Source organism: Anomalospiza imberbis, chromosome 7 (assembly GCF_031753505.1).
Source record: "Anomalospiza imberbis isolate Cuckoo-Finch-1a 21T00152 chromosome 7, ASM3175350v1, whole genome shotgun sequence".
NCBI lineage: Eukaryota > Metazoa > Chordata > Aves > Passeriformes > Viduidae > Anomalospiza > Anomalospiza imberbis.
Window position 1 is genome coordinate 13963763 of NC_089687.1, and position 23742 is coordinate 13987504.

Genomic DNA, 23742 nt, shown 5'->3' on the forward strand with positions numbered 1-23742 from the left:
ATATTCATTGAAGAAACTTTGGGTGATAAGAAATATTGTTGCCCTGAGCTATTTGCCTTGCAAGTTTCTAAGGTGTTTCAATATGTTTTATTTTCTTTGTTTAATATGCTCAATATTCAAAGCATTTGGAAGATTGTTTCCACTACAGATATCTCCATTAATAATATTAATCTCGTCTGTGCTCCAGGAAAGATCTCTGTGTCCCTGAAGAACATATGCTAAACAACCTGACATTTCCACTTGCAACGCACAGTAGACAGTGCCTTAGGCAAGCACTGGTGTATGAGCTGGTTGGAGCTGAACACAATTCATATCAAATAAGCCAGGGTATGGAGTACAGAGAACTCCTATTTCCAAGAATTATTGGACTGCTGTTGGACTGCTTTGCTACAAAATATTGACAGTGGGAATGAGCATAAATGAAGAAACCTGCCCATGTTGAGAAAATTATTATACTTTTCTAAGGATAGGAGCCTGGTGCTACAGTCTTTGAACTCTTACAATATTATCAGGCTTTCACCAGTTTCCAAGTGGTTTCTATGTGACGTTTTGTGTAGTTTGATCATATAATCTTTAGTTTAAGCACAAAGTCAAGCTTTTTCATCTCAATGAGAAATAGACATTTATCAGCCTCAATAGAATAATGGCCATGTTTCTATCTCAGCATGTCTGTGTCCATTAAAAGGGGTTTTCTGCCAGCAAAAGAGTCTGTGAAATACTCTTGCTTTTGGATGTTTGTCCCCTAAATCCCATCCCCAGTATGCAGAGGCTCCCTCCCTCAGCAGCTCCCTATGGAGAGGGGGAGCTGCAGGGCGTCTGGATCTATGTGCCTGATGGCTGGAAAGCTCATGGTCACCAGACAACTGACTGCTGCTAAACAGAGCTTAAAAATGCTGAGTCCTCTCTGCCTTTCCTTTGGTGCTGGGCTACTCTGGTCTCCCTTTTCCTCCAGTCTGCAGTTTTCACGAAAATTGAAGCAGTCCTTATCTTTGCCTGCTTTTCCTTTAAAAACAGTTGGAGTTGAATAATGGAGTCAAAATTTGTGAAGGATAAAAGGACAATCAGGCAGATAGCAGGAACAGAGAAAATCAGTGCAAAAATGCTGTGGAATGTATTTGATGTTTCAAATTCTAGCAAGTAGTTCTGCTTGTCTTAGTTAAGGGGACTAATTTTAACTAATGTTTGTCTTAGTGCCAACTCCATAAATGCTTAGTGCCATGTCCATAAAGAAGGATATGTTTCAAATGTAAACCAAAACCTAATCTTTAGAAGTTATTTTAGTCATAAAATCAAGCACAACAACATTAAGAAACAGAGATCACCTTATCCTCTTATGAAACAATCAAAAGGCTTGAGAGCCAGGTCTGAGGCTGCTAGACCTGTTAGGTACAAATTAAAAACTTGTCTTGGTAAATAATTACAAGCAGTTTAGCAGTTAAGTTGTCTTACTGCTTCATGTAATCACTTACACAAAGGACTGGGAAGGAATAATCACCTACTCCAAGATTTCTTGGCCTCTGACTGTTCACTAAAATGTTCTGACTCAAATTTTTATGCTTATGTTTTTAACAGGAAAGGTTTAGATCAGTGGGATATGCTGTTTTCATGAACTGTTTCTTGAGAATTATAAGATAAATATACAAGCTACAGGTTGTGAGATGGGGTTTCACTATTTTAGTAGTGAGCTGCTTGGATTACCTATGGTCATCTGCAACATTTGCAATGATTAATCAGTTAAACCAGCAACTCCTGTCTATTCAGCTTTGACCTCAGTGAAGGACCAAATGGCTGGTTTGTTCCCATTTTGGTTCAACAAAAAATGAATAGAACCTAACATTGTTGACTTTGGAGGAAAGTCAGGCAGAAATTAGCAAGAATCATCAGATTCACTGGGTATTTAGTGCTTCTTTCAAAACCTCCTCAATTATAAAGCCTTCAAAAGGAGTACTCTGCTCTGATGAAGAGGGAAAAGGTGGGAGGAGGAGAGGCAAAGGCAGGAAAATGTCCTGATCATGGGCTGTTTGTGACAGATGGATTCATACTCCATTTGTCACTCCTTCCTCAGTGAAACAATTCCAGGTCAATTTATCTTTATGTTGTATATGAGCTGGCTTTGACAGCTGTAGAGGAAAACTGTAAATGATGGCCTGATTACACTAACCTACTTCCATGGAAAAGTAAGAAATTTTGCAGTGATGTAACTATACATATGAAAAAGACAAAACAGGACACAACTTCCAAATTGCCGCATGCAGCATTTTTTCAATAGATTGGACCTTCCAGGTTCTCACACTTCATGCAACTTTGTAAGATAAGAAGGCAACATTTTGTCTTCAGACATTGAGCAGCTTTCCCATAGGAGCACAGCAAAAACTGGTCACTGCAACATTTATAGTACTTCAAAGGGGGCATTGACCATTTTAATACTCTGGCAGATGGACTTAATTGCCATCAGAATTGGTAGTAATTCTCAGGGTTCAGCACCACTTAGCAATGAAGTTAAAGTCTCCAGTAACTTCAAACTAAACAAAAAATAGTACATGGTTCAAACTCTTCAAAGTGAAAGGGGAATTTGAGGGCACTGTCACTTCTTTTTCAGTTCTTTTGGGGGATAAAGAGAAAAGTTAGTTTAAAAAAATCTGTGTGTATTTTAGTTTATATAATCCTTTAAAACATTTTTTATCTTTTTAAATTTGATATGTGGTTTTTATTTCGAAATATAGAATATCTGTTCCTTTTAAAACATCTTTATTATTTTTAATCTAAAATAGTTTCCCAAATTTCATTAATATTTTCTCCTTTTCCCTTTTATCATTAAGAGATATCATATGATTGCTTTTTGACAAGATGACTTTTGTGTATCTTTCCATCTCTGATTTTCCCCAAGACACAATGGCAATTCAGCTTCACAAAAGAAGGAGAAACCATGTGATTGAAGCCATTACTTCCACAAACATTGTAAAACATATTTCCTCTTATTTACTTCATAACATTCTAGAATGGTGAAAAACTATTTTGCTAACACTGTATACTAGAATCAAATGAGATTAAAATTATGTGACAATCTATTTAAACTAATTTGATAATTGCTTTTTATCCTTTCTATGTTACAAAGTGTCAAAAAATCTTGAACAGACCTTTATTCGAATGAAACTGTATTTAGTCTGTTTAGAATTAATGACAAAGTGCTTGTTAGCTGGGATAGCAAAAGAATTGGGCCCAGAGCATTTTAATTGTGTAGGTATTTTTAATCTGCAAGATATAACTTACATTTTCAACACAGTCCACTTACTTGTCCAAAAGATCATGTGATTGTTGTTGCTATATGACACCATTATTTTCCTTATAATAATTTAGTATACAAGTGGCAGCCAAATTATTCTGTCTCTTTTCCAGATTGACAGATGAGAAACTGTTCCTTAATTTTGAAAGAACAGCCTTAATGTGTTTCATAGTCTAATGGGAGATGGTGATGACTTTTTCAGCCGAATATGTCAAATTGATGGGTTCAGGCTGATGACCCTTCAGGACAAGAGATGCCAGCTCTGGCAGTGCACTGCACACTTACTGGCAAATATTTAAATAGGTAATGAATTTTTTTTTTCATTCAGAATGGCCTCAGTGTGATGCATCTGATATTGTAACGGGCCAGAGAGCAGCTTGAGCAATTAACATATTTCTAACATGAAGTTTTCAGAAGTTGGTTTGACTCATTTTTACAGATACAGCTGCAGTGAACCAGTTCTAACTATAGCTTGTAAATTAAATTGGTGTGCTAAGGTTAATAGATTAATGATTTTCTCATGAATGCAGTGTGTTGGCAAGGCACAAATATAAACCAAAGGGCAAGGAGGACATACCATAGTTGCATAAACAATGGAGGTGTTAAGAATTCATTAGTTTTTCTATACTATGTGTGTGATAAGAAAAGTCCTGCATCAATGGAGAAAACAGGGACACGTTAGGACATGCTTTTCCAGTCAATAAGAGCCAGAACTGCAGAAGAGCATACAATGAACAAAAAGGTCACTTTGGAAAGAACAGTTATGATAAACACATTTTTATATAAAGAATATTTTTAAAAAATTAAATTGCAGTAGTTATAGAAAAGGTTTTTAACAGCTGCAAAAGCTGCCTGGTAGACTCCATATACTCCTCAGTGCTTTCAGAAGTTTATAATGTTTTACTGAACCCTATCAAATACCTTAGTATTATTCTGAGTGGAGGCAATTAGAACCTTACCTAAGTTTTTTGCATAAAAAGGCAGTCTTATTTTTAAATTACAACTTTTTAAAAACAAGGCAAGATTAGTATTGTATGTTGTACTAGGTCAATTGATACAAGCCAAAAAAATAAACAAAAATTTACTAGACTATTACTGAGTAAACTGTATTTCACTCATCTTGTTATAACCAAAGTTCTCTTTAAAATGTATGGAAGAAGGAAAGAACAATCAATATTGAGGTGAAACCCTCCTCTGAGTTCCATTTCTATCTGGCCTGAACCATGAACTGAATTCATGAACTATCATTCAGTTTGAACATCTCCCTTGTTCACTGGACATGCATGGATAGACAGTAGAAACGTTCAATACAAAACCATTAAACATTTAATAGCCAAATTCTAAAGACACCTTTCAGGTGTCTTACGGATAGAGACTGCTTACACACCACTGCCTGCAACAACTCAGTATTTGGGGCAGCTCTGCAAAGCAGATCCCTGGATACACTGAGATAAGGGTGGGTTGTTCCTCACCTGGAAAATCCCATTAGCAGCAGATTTTCATAAAGTAATTAGGTGAGTTGATTCAAGATGAAATCTTCCTGTGTATTTCCTAGCCTACATGCCTAAGAAAGTCCTGAGAAGGAAATGACTGCCTTAAGGAGTTCAACCATCATTCACATGGATTGAATGAATTTCAACCACTTCTTATGCAACGAGATCATCTTTGCATAAGAGAGATCAAGAGAGACATCAAGAGAGAGAATGGGTTGCACAAGAAAGCACTTAAAGACCTACCTGAGTGTAGTTTAGCAGCCAAGGCTTTGCCTGAGATTGTAACCTAGCAGTCAGCAATGGAGCATCGTGATAAGAGATGCTGGGGTTGTTGAGAATCAAAAGCACAAGCTTGTGGGTAGGAAGATCCTGAAAGACTGGAGCAGGAGCAGTGCTGCCTGACTGCTGTCGAGTGGCTTTGAAACCTCTGTTGTCAGAGCTGCTTATCACACAGATATCTGTATATTCACTCAGCCTGACAAACTCCAAAATGCAGGATCACCCACAGCTGCATGGGAATCACGACAATGTGAGTTGTAATCTCAGTCTTTTCATTCTCTACTCAACGCTACCAGCTTCAGTCTGGAACTTTATCTTCCAGAAACTGGAGAGGCCTTGAGAAGTCTGGGGTAAGGTTTACAGTTATACCATCAAATTGCCCTTGTGGATTGCACAGTAGAGATTTGGCAGTTCATACCAGTAGATTAGATCTATCCTGTAGGGTCATTCCTGTCAGATGTGCCAAATGGGGATCCCTTTGCAGGTCTGGTTTTCCTTTCATGCTTTTCCCGTGTGTAAATCCATAGCAATCAGACATGTAGGTGATTAAATTGTTGACTAAGGTCCTGAATGCAGAACCACCAAGAATACAAATACTGGATTTTTTTTCTGGAAACTAATTTAACCGGCAAAAATTATGCCTGAAAATTAGAAAGCTTGAAGCTTTCTGCAAGTTTATTCCATGTGTCACTGACAGTAGCCACAGAATCACAAAGTATTGGCTCCTGCAAGGAGCAACATCTAAACTCTGAGCTTTCTATGCTGAATGGGAGAAAGTATTTGGGATGAATATGCCCTTTCCCACCACCATATAAGTTGAACAACTTGTCAGTTGGAATGTCTTAACATAGTTAGGCTTCTAAAGTAGCTCACTGGTAAGTCTTGCATCTTTATCAGGACTGCCATTATACTTTGTGTTTTCCTTAAAGACCTGTTCTCTGGTGTCACAAAATCATGTCAAAACCTCACTTTCCATCTACAAAGAACATTTAGTCCTTGGCATTGTAAAGAAGAACTGGAAAGATCTATTTGAATGAACCTCAGATATAAAGAAAGTGTAAAATTTAAAAAAAAAAAATTAAAGCCAGTATCAGAATTTTGGGACAGGAAGTGATTTATGGCTTTTAGTGGTTCAGATTTGCAATTTATAGAACAAAAGAAACAATTACAACTGTCTGAAAAGTGCGTAATGAGAATACGAGAGTGCTGAACGTCAAGCAAAGATTTTCACTGCAGGACCTGCCCACTTCAAACAAGTGTTCCTTCCTTAGCCAAAATGAAAGGGGATAGATTAAAATTGGGGGTGGGAGTGGGGTGGAACTACTAAAATAAAAATCAAGTTTTATTGGAAAATTGCACCTGAAGGAGGTAGTTTAACAAATTCACCAACAAATTTAGCAGGAATAAGTCACCACTGGCTATGTTAACATACAAGTCATTTGCACTGGTGTGCCACCTGTGAAGCACAAAGCCAGAGATCTACTTGCAGTATTTAAGTCAGGAATATTTCTGGGATTTCCACTGGCTGCTGCCTTCTCAGCAGGATGTGATTGATAAGAACGAGACAGGTAGCAATTGTCATTCTATTGAAAAAATTCCTTATCTGTAAGTTTATGAGCAGAACTGGAATTTGATGAATTTTAGGTCATGACACAAAAGCATTTCTTTCTCATCATTCTGCTTTTAGAAAATACTTTCCAGCAACATACAATTTGATTTGTGTGTTCTATTCTTGATTTGGTGAACTCATTCTGATGGCCAGAAATTCTATGAAAAACATGTTTCCCCACAATCATTTGATTTCTGTGTGTCATGGTAACCAGTGGCAGTAAATAACAATGTTCAAGCTCATTCAGAACCAGACTGTAGCTGATCAAGGGCCAATATAACAGGGAGAGGAGGTTTTGCAACGACAATTTAGCAACAGATAACACAAAAGATGTCCTTGAAACAAAGGGAAACAATCAAAACAGGTGCAACAGCAGCTATTGAAACACAGACCTCTGAGCACTCTGCATATGAAAGAAGAGCAGAATAAAGAAGGTACAAGAAGGCCAAAGCCATTGCTGAGCTAAAAATTCCTTCAGGAAGCTGGATGTCTTTTTGCCTCAGAAAGTGAAGATTCAGTCCTCAGTAGTACAGAAATGCACTGTATTTCTCACACAGACTGAGTTTAGAGAGGCCATGCTGGGGGTTCTGGCCAAGCAGGGATTCCCTTCTGGACAGCAGCCACTGTTTCACTCCTGCTCAGGGAAGATGGTCTCATTCCATCACACATGCCTTGCGTGTTCCTCAGCCATATTTCAGGAAGGACGACGCTGCTTGAACCTCGAACAGTGCCAATACTTTCACACCTGCCTAGCAATACTGTAATATTGCCATGAATCACATAGATCTTTTTGGACAAAGAGAAATTTTAGAGACAGTGAAACAGGGATTAAGGGTGTCTCTGTGATCTCCATCAACAGTGCTCCAAAACTGATCTGGGGAGCAGATCTTGACTGTCTGGTCATTGGTGGTAGCTGCAATGTTCTGGCACTCCAACTGATGCAGCAAAATGTTGTCTGGGAGGACAGCAAACCTGTTCTGTGGTCAAAAGGAGACACACAGAGGAGGAGTCAGGCCCTGGTTCTTGTAGTAAAATGGGAGCTGTGGTGAGGGAAGCCACATCACAGTGTCAGCTGAAGGGCACAGCACTGCCAGCTTAGCAGATCAGTGCCAGCTGTACCATAGCTCAAGATGAGTCCTGCATTCTGTTGCAAACTTAGAGAGATGGAAATGAAAACTTTTCTGCAAAGTGATGATACTGTAATCCATTATCAAAAAGCACTGTGATGGCAAGTCCTGGAGATAAGGCACCTGCTTGTTATCTGAATCTGAGAGGCACCTAAGAATGCCAGGTATGAGCAGAGAGTTACTCATAAACCTTTTTTTAATTAAGGGGATAATCATTTGATCTGGAATTAATGTTTGGCAGCAAGCCGTGTGGCTTGGGAAGCACTTTGGAATTCACACCTTCAAGTGTTTGATTGCTGTAGAGGAGCCTGCTTTTTTGGCATGCAGCATGTATTTGGTGAGTAAGGAAATACAGAGCATTTTTGACCTTGAGGTAATTAATCTCTTCTGAGCACATGGATTTTGAATAGACATAATAAGAGTTTTTAAATTACAGAAGATGTGCTTAATCTTTCCATCAATATATAGATGGAAGAAAATGTGGGAAGGATCTCTGGGGGAGAGAAAAGCACTCTTACTTTCTAAAAAAAGCATCTCCCATGTTTGAAAAGAGGTGGATCCTTTGAATCTCAGCTCTCTTCAGTATGATGCAAACTGATGTTAGAGACTAGACATGAACAAGGAGAAAACTGCTGATAGTGGTTTGTCCTCGAATCATATATACAGATATAGCAAAAGGCATCCCAGGTTATCAACCATAGTGTCATTCTTGAGTTTATAGAAGGATTTGGAGTTACATTTTCATGTTTTCCAGAGATCTTTTCTATGTACTACATTTACCAAAAGGAATTTTTTAATAAAATTTTAAATAAATCATAATACAAGTGGTGTTATTTGATTTATCAGCACTGAATTCAGACTTACTAAAGGTGGAGACTGTGTTTTATACCACACACATGAGAGACTTGCTGTGATTTCAAATGTAAGCTGAAAAGAAAACAAATGCAAAGATTAAAAACAGGACATTGCAGATAAATAAATATTAATTGAAATCAATACACACAGATTAATTTACATCAAATCAAGATCCAGACCATGCTCTGAAGAGCCATAAATGGGAAAATAAATAGACATCAACCTTTTTTTTTCTAAAACTACCTTTCTGAGAGTAATCACAGCACCTAAATGCTCTTAATTTAAGCATTCACTGGAGGATGTTACAGGTAAGTGCTCATAATACACAGTAGGTGTTTCCCTGGGGGCCATGATAGTTTGCATAATGTGCTAGCTATTTTTTTCCAGTGTTATGATGGCAGAAAATTGTTACAGTGAGGCTAACTCTAATGTGAAGTTTCATAAATGTCTTTTGATAACAAGAGATATTGATTAAGTTCCAAGTTTCACAGGTTAAAATAATACAAAACTGCCAGTACAGTCACTGCTCCTCCATATGATCCAATTTCTTTTTTATAATTAACTTTTTTATGTTCTATTCTATTTATAGATGGAGAAGTGGAGAGCCCCACAGCTGGAGCAGATGTGGCTGTTATTGGAGGTGAGTAGCAGACTGTACTAAGCAGCACCATAAGAATTAAAACAGCAGGTTTGTTGATTTCTTGCATTTTGCAAAACCTCTACTTCGCTGACAAGACAACAGGAACGGAACAATTAGAGTTAATTAGGCCAGTGGGAAATCTGCTCCCAGAGGGGCTATTGGCAAGATAACAAGATGAGATAATGAGCACAAACCATATACTGAGCAGTACCACCCTCATCTATTCCCCATTTTAGGACAAAATACCAAACAATCCAACAGAAATGTCAGTCTCTGATTTCCTTCAGTATTCACTGGGTCAAGCTTGTCCTTTAGTACAGAACTGGTGGAGTACCTCTGATTTGAGTGATGTTAGCTTATACCAGCTGACCCTTTATTGTTACAGAATTCACCACATTATATTTCCTGGTGTTCCATTAAAGCTCTCTCATGCATTTAAACTAAATACAGTTGTCAGAATAAATGAGCAAAGCTACATTCACGGAGTGAACCTGTCTTTTTATTTTTATTGTGTTTGTTCATTTCCATGCTAACACACTAATTTCAGCCATTCACAAGGGGCTACACCAATCATTAGTGCAAATTGGTGAGGTTCTGCTATATTTCCCTCAGGTCCCATCTCCTGTAACTTTAATTTCAGCTTCCTATGAACAAGTAGCAGGTAAATTGATTTGTACTTAGTCCCCTAGGCTTATTAATATTGTGCTACATCTAAAGCCTATTAGAGCCTCTTGTGTCAAGGGATACCACTGAGGTCCTAAAAATTGATGAAGCCCACACTGCAACCATGATATCATTTTCAACTTGAAGTTCTTTGTATAAGCAATTTCATTTCTGCTAGCAGTAACTTCACCTTCCAGAACCAAGCACTATGAAATCTGGGAGATAATGTTAAAGCATATATTTAAAGACAGAGTTATAATCTTTATTTACCCTGCTAATATTCTGTCTATTCCTGTGTTTTTATGCCAGTAGGGTTTACTCAGTTGACCAGCATCAGTAACTCAGTTTACTGATGCTGATAAATCTAAAGCTTTGGAGATACACTTGCCACTTATCTTGAATATAAGATGCAGAAAAGAGGTATTCTCCACCTTCCCCTCATTGTCTCCACAGAGTAGTAGGCATTTCCAGGGAGCAATTCTTCTGACAAACATAAAATTCACTTCTAGAAGAAATTATCCCACACACACATCCCCTTCACTGACAGCAGAGAAAGCCCTAGGGATGTTCTGTTCTTTTTATTGTGTATTTCTTTAATATTTGGCTTATTCCTGGATTCATATGAATATAGCATCAGCTCAGTATCATGTACTCATACAAAATCACAGCAAAAATGTTTATAAGCACATCCATGAATCCATGCAAAAAATCATGTTTAAAAAATTGTAAAAGTCACACAAGTTGAATAAACTTCAAAATACTTAAATTTTTTCAGAATTTTTAAGTCAATAATTTGATGTGGAAGGAAAGGGATAGACTTTGTAGGTTTTTTAAGAATGGACTTTTCATGCACTTGTTTCTTTTATGGACTTCTACCTTCACAATGGAAAAGGATCATGAATTTACTTTCTTTCACTAAGAATGTTTCCATTCACCATTTAGTCCTACACATATTGAGGTCATCTATAGAAATTTTTGTCCAGTCAACACACAGCTGGAAATTAGCCTTAGTCCAGGAGATAAGAAAGACCTACCCAGAACCCCTTCCTTCTGCCAGGTGTCCCTTTCACATTCATTACAATCAAACTTTCATAATTAGAGCACAGAATGAAATGGCAGCTTGCAAATACAGAGCAGTTCCAGAGCCATGCAGGTCCTGCTATTTGTTGAATGTCCCCTATGAAATACTCTGTGCCCTGAACATTTCCTGAAATTGAGAACACTTGAGAAGGCAGGGTTGGGTTGTCTGCAACACCCCCCCACCTCTGGTGTATGTTACCAGAAGAATAAAATAAACCTATTGGTTTTTCTTTATGTTCTTTTATTTCTCCTCATTTTGTAATGAACTTTTAGCTCCAATATGTTCAATCAAATCAAGCCATTGATTTAAAAGAAAGCTAGTGAAAATGTTTCTGTTATTCCTGCAGTATCTACATCCCATCTCATTTTTTGCAGTGTGTTCTGACTCTGGCCACTGTAACATGCAAACCCCTTGTGACACATGGGCTTTTCCCTACCCAGCAACTCAGGTCATGATATCTGGCTGTGAGACACTTCTCATATTTTATCACAGGTGATACATTTAAGTGGTCTCTTTCCTCTAGGTGTGATTGCTGCGGTGGTGTTCATCCTCATTTGCCTGCTGGTGGTGATGGTGCGGTACATGTACAGGCACAAGGGCACCTACCACACCAACGAGGCCAAAGGAACCGAGTTCGCCGAAAGCGCTGATGCCGCTTTGAAAAATGACCCCGCTCTCCAGGAGGCAGTGGATGAGAGCAAAAAGGAATATTTCATCTGAGAGACAAGGATTTCCATGGAGACTTCCCCAAGGGAATCAGTCAGAAGCATAACATCAACAGAAGTACTAAGAGGTGGTTAATATGAGGATACAGGCGAGCATCCTAATTGAAAAGTATCTCTCTGCTTTTTTTTGTCACTGGGTTGTTTCTTTTCCTCTAGCAGTGAAGAACTAAATGCCAGATACTTGCCTGTTGATTTTATTAGCAACACAGCTGGTCACAGTTGAAATCAATATCAGATAAGAAGAAACAAAATCTCAGTATGAGTGATACACCAAAACCAGATAAAGATAGCAAATGTCAAGCCTTGACATTTGGTGAAAATAGCAGATGCCAAATGAAAACATCCTCTTAGAGTTAATGATGCATCCTATTCTGATATGATGAAGAACTACCTGAAATTGAATTTCAAATGGTAACAGAATAAACATTAAACTAGATAAAAGCGATCTAGCTCGAAAAAAAAAAATATAGCCCAGACATCCCCCTCCATCCCCTTAAGTGTGCATTTTTATTGGCACAGGGGAGTTTATGTTGTTTTTTGGGGGGGATTTACACTGAGATTTCTTTTTTTAATATTTGAATTTTATATATATATATATAAATCAAAGACAATTCAAAGAAATAAAATTCTTGGAAAACATGGAAAAGATAAGAGTGAAGGATTTATTACTGACTCTCTACATGGCAACTTGAGAACTGTAAAATGTTGGAATTTACAATATAGTATTCAAAATAGTCAGTAGATGTACAAATATGATTCCAATTAGTCTGTAGGTTTTCTGCACACATGCATAAATAGATAGATATTGAAAGGTAAAGCATCCTGGTTTGAGCAGGCCCTTTGAAACAATGGAGCTCAGCTACATTTTTTTCATGTAAGATATTTTTGCCTGAATATTTATTTATTTATTTTGCATTGGAAAATTCTCTGAGTGACCACCAACAGGACTGTAGATTTTTGCAGAGAGAGGAATTCAGTTCTGGTGCAGATATGAGTACATCTTTCACAAATGCAACCTTATGATTGTCCCTATAAAGAAGCTTGTTCATCTGCATCCCACTGGCTTTATTTCTCACTCTGTATGGCTTCTGTGTATCCTCTGCAGTGTGCTAGACCAGAGAATTACACTGCCATCAATGTTTTGTTATAAATAAATAAATAAATAGATTATTCATGGTGGGTCACATGAAAAGATCTTATTCCTCACCTAAGAATCAATGGTGATGAGTTTCTTTACCCCAGTAAGCTGACTTCCTAATTGAAGCCCAGAATTACCTCCAGAAATAGGATAATTGTTCTCTGCACCTGCTCATCCACAGCTGCCATGGTGCCCTGGACTACTGAAAATAGAGGTGGAGAAATGCAAGATAACAAACAAGATACTGATGAGCTCTGCTCAAGTCACTATATTTTTTCCTGTGCTTTGATCCATATATGTGTGTACATATATATAAAGTCTTCTACAGCTGTGCTTTCAAGACACTATTGCTGATCACTTGTGCTCACTTCTTGGCACGAAAGCTTGGAAAGCTCCTGGACTCTGGTGTTCATTACTGACATTGGCCTCAAAAATGTTGTAAGAGGTCTGAGCAAGGTAAGACTCTGAGGACACAACTGAAGAAACAAGATATTTTTGTCTTTCAATCACAATCTCAGTCTTTTGCCAGTACTTGAAAAAGATGGGCTCTGAATTATTTTTAGAACCCCAATACCTTTAATTTTGAATCTTAAATCCACATGTTAGCATTTTAATCAAATAATGTGAAACTCGTGACAAATTTATTAAATGCTTAAGATACTTTCTGTAACATACCATTGCAGAACCACATTGTAGTCTGTGGCTAGTGCAATATAAAATGCACAAAACACAGAGGTCAAATATTTTGATATTATGCACCTGTTTCCTTCTTAGACCCATTAATATTTTAATCATTTTACTACTTTTGAAACAGGAACTATTTTTTTTCTCTAGGACAAGTGTTAGAAAAAAATCACTGATTTTAACTGTAAGACTGAGTTTATAAAACTGAAGACCCCTGATCCTCCAGTTCAATAAAAATGTAAATGTTTCATCTGAGAAAAAGATAACTGGAGTGACTTGAGCTCTGCTGCATCTCCCACACAAAGTGTGGGAACACCAAGGAACTTTCCTCCAGCCCTAGAAGGACCTATAGAGGACTACCAGCCTTTTGTCCCCTTACATGCATTCAGAATATGTAACATTAGTATAACTGTTAAAGAAAATTGATTTTACAGAAAAGTGTGATGTACATAGGGAATAAATTCCTGCCTCTCTCCTCAGTCATGAAATTCTGGCTTCTGCAAGTTGAGCTTGCAGATTTTAATTAGACATCTGTGTTGTACCTGTTACACATGGGAACCTGACTTAGTGTTTCTTTTGGCATGGGTGTGAGTTTTTAATTATGAGGTAGACTTAGACAAAGTGCCACACTGGAGTTGTAGAGGCCAGATTTTCTGGTGGCATAGCATGAGCTCGGAGGAGCTCAGCCAATTCTTACCAGTTCAGTCAACTTCAGTCTTTGTCTCATTGCTTTCCTTAAATCTCAACTGAATGCAACTTCTGGTCCCTGACTATATCTCTTCTTTGTAGCTTAACTAACAATCTTTATCCCATTTTCCCTATTTATCTAGGCTGACAAACAGTCCAAGCATTCAGGAACAGCTCCCCTGTTGGTAACAAGCCACTTTGAATAGTTGGGCAGCAGCACTCCTATCATGAGCTGTGGTTTCAGTGAATTTATTTCTTTACTGTGTCTTTCTAGGTTTCAAGGCCTTGTGTATTTAGAAATTACTCAAGCACACTCAACAGAGAGAAGAAGGTTTGTGGAGATTTGCTGTTTCTTTGTTTTCTTCAGGAAAAACTTTGCTTTGTAATGAAGAAATCTCATGATATCATGTGACTGGCACATTCTAACAGCCTCATCCTGCTGTTTTTTACTCATACTAACTCTACTCAATGTCTTGAGTCATTAAATTTAGTTGTAAAAAGAATGTGTTAAAAACTCCCTATAACTTTTATAACTGATTAGCAAAACATCCTTCTGCAAGCAGCATGCTGTGCTAAAACAAACGTTGTGTACAATGCTGAGACATCTCAGTTGGCAGCCTTAGCTTTTCATCACTGATGGTTAAATGATTTTCACCATTTGCTTCCTGAATAGAATAATTAATGAAACAGATTCTTCTTCTCCCACATACTTTCATGTGGGGTCCCCCTAATGATGTGGCCTGATGTCCTGCAGCTCTTTGGTGCTTCATCTTCTCAGCTGTGGCTGCTGTTCTTGCTCGCACTCCCTCAGCTCCCATCTGGATCTCTACTGCCTTCTCTATGGCAAAGGATTAGCCATTTACTTATGTATTTATTTACCTGTTTTTATCTGTGAAATTGCTCTGCCCATCTCTGCTAGCCAGTAAAAATTTTCAAAAAGGTTTTGGGTTTGGATTGCCAATCCTACACCAAATTTGAGAAAATGTGACCAATCTGACCTGAGACAGATTTACAGAGCGATCACATATGCCACATTTTTACAGACAACAGGTCTAAAAATAGCACTGTAAGTTCTGTAGTTGTTAAATTTAGTGCTATAAATCTCCAGTGACCATCTCCAATGTTTCTCCCTAAACAAAGCATCATTATGATGATCCCTCAAGCTGCTTGATTTTTGTCCCCATGCCTTAATGCCCTGTGAAAACTTGTTGAATCCCACTGCATAGGAAGTCATAGGTCCATATTTGCAAGTATAAGTAAGTAATTTTTCAGTGATGTATGAGAAGGCAGTGCACCAAAATTACCAATATTTGCTGAAGTTTGCAGACAGAAAATAAATATGATCCTGTAGGAACACATGATTTTTTTTTAAGATATATGGAAATTAAAAAATTAAAAATTAAAAATTAAACATAGTATTTCTGGTGACATTAGTGAGCTTTAAGAGTGGGTTCATGAAGCATTCAAATTCTTTCACTGATAAAAATAATCACTTGCAAAGGGAAATTAATCTCTTTTAAACCATTTCTTTTTGTCAGTCTTTGAAAAGTGTTTTCACAGATTCAATATTCTGACATTGTCTTAACATCTCGAGCTCAATTTCTTCTAACTTTATGAGCATAACTGACAGTCCTCCCCTGCACAAAAATGACTGCTTTCCCATCTCAGCCTCTGAAGCATCATTACAGCTCAGCAGAGTAATTCTGTCCAAAAGAAGTCATTCCCAATTGTGTGTCTGGCCAACCAGACCATGGACCTGGTGTGCATTTTTTCTGGGGCTTTGCCTCTATTGTTCCAGGCTTTCCCTAGTTCCAATGTGCCATTGAACATTACTACAGACCTGAGGAGAACTTAGCCAGTTTTCAAGGAAAGGAGACATATAGAGATATACATATGTGTAATTCTTTTTTTTCTTTTTAGAATACCAAGACCAAATCACTTTGGGATACTATTAAAAATAGGACTATGGGATTTCTCAGATCATCAGGTTTTCTCTTAAATCAAATCTAGGGATCACAGGGGTACCTCAGCACATGGAAATAAAAAGGACTATTTTCTTTCAACGAGGAATGCAGACAAAGTGCTGAAACATTTATAGTGCCAGGATAAGCAGAAAAGGACTGCACTAGTTAAAGCCTGCAAGAATTCCTCACAGAACAGAGGAAACACTGAGACAAGATGCTGAGAAAATCAGTTAAAAGGTGCAGAACAAGAGAAGGCAATCTGATGCCAATAGGGGTGGAGAGGAGTTTTTCTTCAAACAAAATAGATATTCCTGTTTGGATAAATCAGTGTATTTGCTCACTATAACTGCTGACAACAACTTTCTTTGAATTTTTTGAGATGTTTTCTTTGAGTTAAATGAGATGTTTGGATTCCTTGTATATGCAAGTCCAATCAAAAAATGATGGTACGTACACACCAACAGGACACTCCCATTAAATGTTTTAAAAGCTGTTTACTGCATTTTCTAAAATCTCTCGTTCTTCACATAAGAAAGCTTTGTATGTTTAGAAAGTGCAGAAGCCTCACAGCATCAGTTCATTCAGGACAGAATACTAAATACTTGAACAAGGAATGAACCCGCATCTGATGTTTGGAAATTTGGGTAAATAAAGGAAGCTAACAAAATCAAAATAAAACATAGATGGTGAGCAAAAATTCCAACCATATTACAAAGTTAGATATTTGTTGTAATACAGATCCTTCTCTAATACAAGACAGTAGTATTATAAGTGACTGAAAATAAGGAATCCTTATTCTATGTGCCCATTCTCTGTGTGGTTGGGACAAAATCTGACTGCATTCAGTGGGACAAGCATTTTATTGATCATATTTGTCCTTCCTGCAAAAAAAATTGTATTTCCACACATGCCAGAAAGAAACACAATAAATTAAAATACGGTCTTTATAAGTGCTGATCTCTCAGCATAACTTCTTGCCTTTACACCTTTTCTGTTGTTTCAAACTGTATATATGATGGAAGGTATCTGACATGTTGTACTAAAGTCTTTTTGGATTGCAGCATTGCTATGAAAAGAATAGAAGAAAAAGAGCATCCAAAGCTTACTGCTGATTTTATGTTAAAGTTGACTATAATGTTTGTATTTACCAAAGCTATTAATACACTGATGGTGTAAATCTACTATATTTTGAATGGAAAAAAAATGAAGAAATTAATAACTTTATAATTAAAGTTCTAATTTTCAGCATTTGAAAGGCTCTTCTCATATTTTTCTTCTTTTTCAAAACATCATAAACTGTTAGAATTGCCAATTATGTTGCTTTCATGTGAATGTAGATCAAAAATTAATAGTCAGCTAGAATTTTTCTTAATAGAGCATACAAACCCTAAAATATATACTGCTGGTGTTTGCATTAAAAAACAAGAGAAGCTTTTGATAGATCTAAGAGGGAGTCAACCTTCAAATGAGAAATCAAACAATTGTTGTCTCTGAAGAAACATTACCCTGTGGATGTCTGTGTGGACCTGTGCACTGCTCTATGATCTAAGGCATGGTATTCGTAAAATTTCTGGGCAGATTATAAACATCCAGTGGCTATTTGCTGTTTGCTGACCTGCCTTCCACCCAGCTGGTAACAAATGTGAATACTTCTGCTTTGTTATTCATGCTTTCCATACAACTTATCTTTTATCTTAATATATCCCCAGTTAAAGAGTATTGCGAGGATATGCCTGGTGTAACAAGTATTGTAATCTTAATTACAATATCTTAAAGTATTGTAATTATTTTAATCATAGAATCATTAAGGCTGAAGAAACTCTGTAGGATCAACAAATCCAACCATTAACAATCTTGCCACTGCCAAGCCCTTTTTGAAAGATTACTTCTGTCAGTGAGAAAAGCTCTTCAGGTAATATGTTATTGGGTCAAAATGGTACCTTAAAGTGGTCAAACCTGGAGGATCCAGAAGGACAGTGGATCACCTCAGTTTTGATATCTGTAGAGAAACTGTTCCAATGGGCCTTTAATGTGCCATGGGATTTGATGTGTGGGCTGGAGGCCAGCACCAGCCAAATGGTTCATCAGCAATCTTCTAATGCTGAAGCAAAGATAAGCAGAGAGGAAATGCTACTGAAGACTATAAACCAGACTATAAAGACTATTATCCAGATCCTTCATTATTAGCCAGCACACTGTGAAAACGGGACCTTGACTTGGTACCACATCAGACAACAGGATCCAGTGTTATTGGAGGTGCTTCCAATTTGGCAGCCCAAATCTGTGATGTCTTTTACTGTTACCAGTGCCCTGCATGGCAATTCTGTGTAGACTGGCCACAGGCTAGCTGCCAAGGAATTATCGAAGTGTGTTCACACCAAATGGATCCTTTATGGATGGCCAGTAGTTGACAAGCTTACAGCAGAAACAAAGAGATGAATAAAGAAAAAGATTAGCAAATAAAGGGCAGTACATGGAAATAAGAGCTTTCAGAATGAAGTGCCATCGCATAGCGTGACCTTACACATACACATGATTCGCTTCATACCTATTCTATCAACCTAAAGCTTCAGCACAAGATATTTTGACTACACTGAGAAAGAAAAGGGTCCAGACCTTGAAGTAATAAATCTGTCTCCCAGAAAATATTTTGATTAATCTTTCTATTTCAGCTTCAAAAGAAAGATTTCCCACCTTAGCAACTAATCTTGCTAGAACTATACATAGAGATGTTTCTTAATTTCTGATGTTTGCTTAATGACCAGGAACACCTGAATGGTCACTCACATTCCAGTACCTTGTAAAGAAAGTATTTAATCTCCCTGAGGGATTGCTACCAAATTCACTTGGAAGGACTTCTCAGTGTGACCTATGGGTATGTTGATTAAATGCAGCTCAGTAGAATGTGATGACATTCTTAGTTACTGGGAACAATCATCTTTATTCATTCTTACACCTAATGGAGTGATCAATAGCATTTTAATAAAGCCCCCCTGTTATTCATATTTAACATAAATTTTATATTGTATTTCAATTAAATTACACTTTCTGCAATTCTATATTGTCAATTTTTTGCTTTCTTCCCCATTCATAAGTTTTTTGTTTCACAAATGCATATGAGACCCTCAGGGCTCTCCATACCTTTTCTCCTTCCTGTAATGTTCTGCATAAATAGAGCATTGTGCTCAGAATTTTTTCCATAGAGCAGAAATATCTCAAGTCCCTTCTGTTCAGCAGCAGCACAACTTACCTAGCAGAACAAAAGTTGAAGAATCAGAGATTATTACATCTCTCAGTTTTCTGGTAAAGAGATAAAGACCCTTGTTCCATGAAGGGAGTTCAGGACTCTCTGAGTCTTTCTTCATGCATGACATGAATGATGTTTCTGACACCTTGATGCAAGAAAGCAAAATGAAAAATGGAAGACACAGCAGAGAATCAGGAGCAAGTGCGTTCCCCTGAACAGCAAGATGCTGAACATTTGCCAAAGGCCCTCACAGAATTATTTCTCTTTTTCTTCTCATTCAATACCTATCTCACCTTCTTCCCTGCAAAGAAACATCTGGCAGCTGTGCTTAAATTTAACCAGCTATCTCTCATCTCTGAAACATCACTGACTGCAATGAAAAATGGATTACAGGCACAAGGATAAGAGCAAATAGTTCAGGATCAGATTACTTCAAACCTTATCAGACCCACCACGTCAGCTTACTCTTAGCCCCACTCACAGGTATAAGTCACGTGAACTTTGAAAACCTGTCCTCATTTTTTCATTTTGTTTCAGCCCTCAAGTCCTGTTTTCATCCTCTCCTGCTGAAGGATTAGGAATTTTCTTGTTAGACTCTGGCTGACCCTTTCATGGATACAATCTTGAGGGGAGAGAAGAGACAGTTGTTGTATTGGTTGTGGTGGGGTTTTTTTCCCATACAAAAAACCTTAAAACATGACAAAACTGTTTTGTTAAGCTCCAGTTGGTCAGGCTTTTTGGTAAGGAAGATAATGGAATAGCTGTGAATAAAGGTCATATTCCTAAAGATCAGCCTGCCTCCCCAAAGCATAGGGGCATTGAAGATTTAAGAGAAAACAGCACCAGAATATTTTTCTGACATGGATCAAATATCTTTTCTATAAACCAAATTCTTGGGCAAAGTTGAATTGGTTTTGAAAAAAAATTCGCTGAACTCCCATAATTGTCTCTTCTCTGAAATAAAGAGTAAATAAATAATCAGTCCGAAGAAAAAGCATTTTTAATCAATGAGATGAATAAGAGATCATTATTCACTAAAACAATTTCTTTTCCAGGAGCTCTGCTTTCTACAGTAAAATTTGTTAAGACTACACAAAGAAAGTAATATTTTGTTTCATCTTTCCTCTGCAGGAACATTCATGAAATGTGTTTGTGTCATTTTAGCTAATAAACATTTTTTTTTGTGCAATGTCTTCCAGGGCCTTGCCCTCTCTCTCTCTATATGAATGGTATTTAAGGTGGAGATGGGAAAATATATATAATCATTCACTGTCTAGCTCCATGTCCAGGCAAAAGTTCCCATCTTCCAAGTGCTCTTTTTCATTTTATTGATATTATTATGGCAAATTAAACTGCTGAGAAAATTCTATATAGTTTCCTAAAATTGTATATTTAACATGTATCTCTCTCAAGTTGGAATTCCCAGCCAAAAAGACAAGAGAGTCTACAATGAATTGGGAAAACGGGAATAAAAGACTCCATTAGTCCCATGAGGAATGCCTCTGCATGTGCCTTGATTTGCCCTGGGATTTCAATAAAGAGGGGAGGTTATGGGGTTTTTTTGCTTGTTTCTTTGTTGTTTTTGGAGGTTTTTCCTAACAGCAATATAGCCCAGCTGGCAAAATTCCTGATAGGAGTAAAATAAAATAATCCCTCCAAAGTTACATAGCCTTCTCCTCCAGCTGCTGAGATGCAGAACATACACACGTCCATTCTTAAGGTCTAATGCTAAACCCATATAGAGAAAGTTAAGCTTTGTTCCACTGTACCCATTATCATTATTCTGAACAAGATCAGGGAATTATTTTTATCCCCAGGTGTGTCTGCCCTAATTTTGGATCATTTGAGAGCCAGAAGCTCTGTGACAGAGCAGCTGCTTCATCCCATCTCTGTGACAAGGAGCTCTGATGTTTCGTATGTCTCAGATATCAATAACCTCCACACCAACACCTGCCACCAACTTGTGAAGGCCATCAGCTATTGACAAAATGCTTTCCAGAGGGTCTCATTACCTGCAACTGAAACAGCAAAAATGGACTCTGCATTAACTTTGGCAAAAACTGAAAGAGGCCACAGATGCTGGGCAGAGTCCATAACTTGTAGGGGCAATTGGATCAGATGTAAAACCAGAGCAACCTATGATCTTGAAATGCTGTGTTGGTGGGTGAACACACAAACACATGGATGTGGGAAAGCAGTGAGGTCTCTCCTGGTACCTTGGTAATGGTGGAAAGTGAATTCATACTGCCAAGCACCTCACTGTGTAAACACAGCCATATACTTGTATTCAAGAGCAGCATGGCCACAAAGACAGGCTGAATTAACCCAGCCCCCTTTATCTGTGGTTGTTCAAACTCAGCTACAACAAAATCTAAGAGAAATCTCTTCTGACAGCTGAGTCAGAAAGCAGCAGGAATTGATGGTAGTCATTCACTGTGAAGATCAAGCTGTGGTTCTCACAAATATTTTATCACCACATAGCACAGAAAACCTCTCTATGAAATTCTCTGCACCTGCACACTGACAAGCAAAGTCCAAGCAAAAGCTTGCTTGTAAAAGCTGTTTTCTTATTTGTATCCAGAGGTTTGGCTCAGCCCACAAGCAGTTTATAAATTAACACAGGTCCCTTCACTTCAATACCATTCACTTCAGCTACTTTGACTGAAAAAAAACCCCGCAAATTAGCGTAAATTTTTCAAGGACCAAGGAACACACTGAAAAATGAGATCTGCATGAAGAGAAGTTATGAAAAGACCTGAATCCAACACTAAGGACTAAAGTGTACTTTTTGTTAGGCTTCCAGGAAAAATTAATGTTGCAATAGGTAAACTGGAGAATGAAAATGACCTTAAATGCAGCAAAAGAACGAGCATCTTTGAAAGCAGAGGGTTCTGATCCTTTCTAAATTATGTTGGCAGAGTCTTAATTTTCCAGAACTGATGGCTTTTGTTTTATCTCCTCACCACAGTTAATCTGACAATGTGCAACTGTAATTATAAGCCAAGACAAACTTGCATGCATTCTAGGGAGACCATCACAGAAAAAAAAAAAAAAAAAAAAAAAAAGAAGAAATATGCTATTTTGCATTAATGACTTCATTAAACAAAATTTCATGATTTTATGATGGAGGACAGAAATGATGGGCAAGAATTATCTTCTTCAAACATCTGGGAGCAAAGCACAGCTGGCTCTCTCTTGGAGCTTGGCACTCAGCGTGCTATGAGACATACTTCAGTACATAAGAGAGGCTCTTATAAAGCTGAATCATTTGGGCAATTAACACTCAAAGCAATTTTCACACAAGCTCTTGATACATGAAATTTGAGTTTTCCATAAGTGACAGGCAAGCTGCTGTATGCAGACAGAGCCAGCTTTGCTGTAGCACTTCAAGGTTTATGAGGGGGAAAATCCATTCAGAGATGGAAGGTGCTTTAAACAAGTTTTTCTGCTCATTTGAAAATGAAGACTTACTGACAATGTTTTACTGTTATGGGCCTGTGTAAAGTTAGTTACCTCACAGGAATATTCAGATCAAGGGAAAAATTTTGAAAGTTTTACACCACAAGAGTTTAATATCTTAGAGGACAAAAAAATAATTTTAATTGATTTTTCACCTCTTGCACAAAATCTTGCATTGGGTGTAAGCTAAAGAGTCTCTCTTAAGAAGGTGTTTCACATTTTCTGTGAAGAGTAACAGCATAAGTTAGTGGCAAGAAATTGAAACAGATGAGAAAAAAATATGCATTTTATAAGTGCAATTACTTTTGATCAAAATTCCTGGAAAGTCATTGATTTAGAAAAAATACATTCCAAAAAGCCAACTATATTTAAGTTTCCTATTACTGTTAAAAGTCCACGTACAATATAGTTTCTGACTCAGAATTCACAGTGATCTGGGAGTTGACTGATAGATTTATCATGCTTCAAATGGCAGCCAGGAACTACCACAGACAGAAAAGGATGGTAAAATGTGGAGTTAGTCACAGATAAAATAAGAAATGGAGAATAAATTTTGTCCTACCGTCATACATAACCTAAGCACTTTGCAAAGTAAAGATGTCACCCTTAAATTTAAAGAATAAAATGAGAGGAAAATCAACATTCTTCTCCTACACCAATCTGTGAACTGAAAGTAAAGGTCCAATGTTAATGAAATTAGTTTTGTTTATTTTTGAATGATTAGGTTAATTTTTCTTTTTTCTTCTTTAAGTGTGGGACTGAGTAAAGCACAGCCCAGAAGAATACTCTGAATTTTGCTGTTCCTTTT

General features: G+C 37.4%; 1 protein-coding gene across 1 annotated transcript in view; it reads left to right on the plus strand.

Moving 5' to 3' along the window:
- The window catches only part of GYPC (glycophorin C (Gerbich blood group)), a 33133-nt gene extending 16130 nt beyond the window's left edge, over positions 1–17003 (plus strand). The window contains exons 2-3 of the mRNA XM_068195460.1: positions 9236–9286; positions 11554–17003. Coding sequence (XP_068051561.1) covers positions 9236–9286; positions 11554–11750 — 248 coding nt within the window. The 3' untranslated portion in view covers positions 11751–17003. The remainder of the gene's footprint in view (positions 1–9235; positions 9287–11553) is intronic.
- Positions 17004–23742: the final 6739 nt, after the last annotated feature.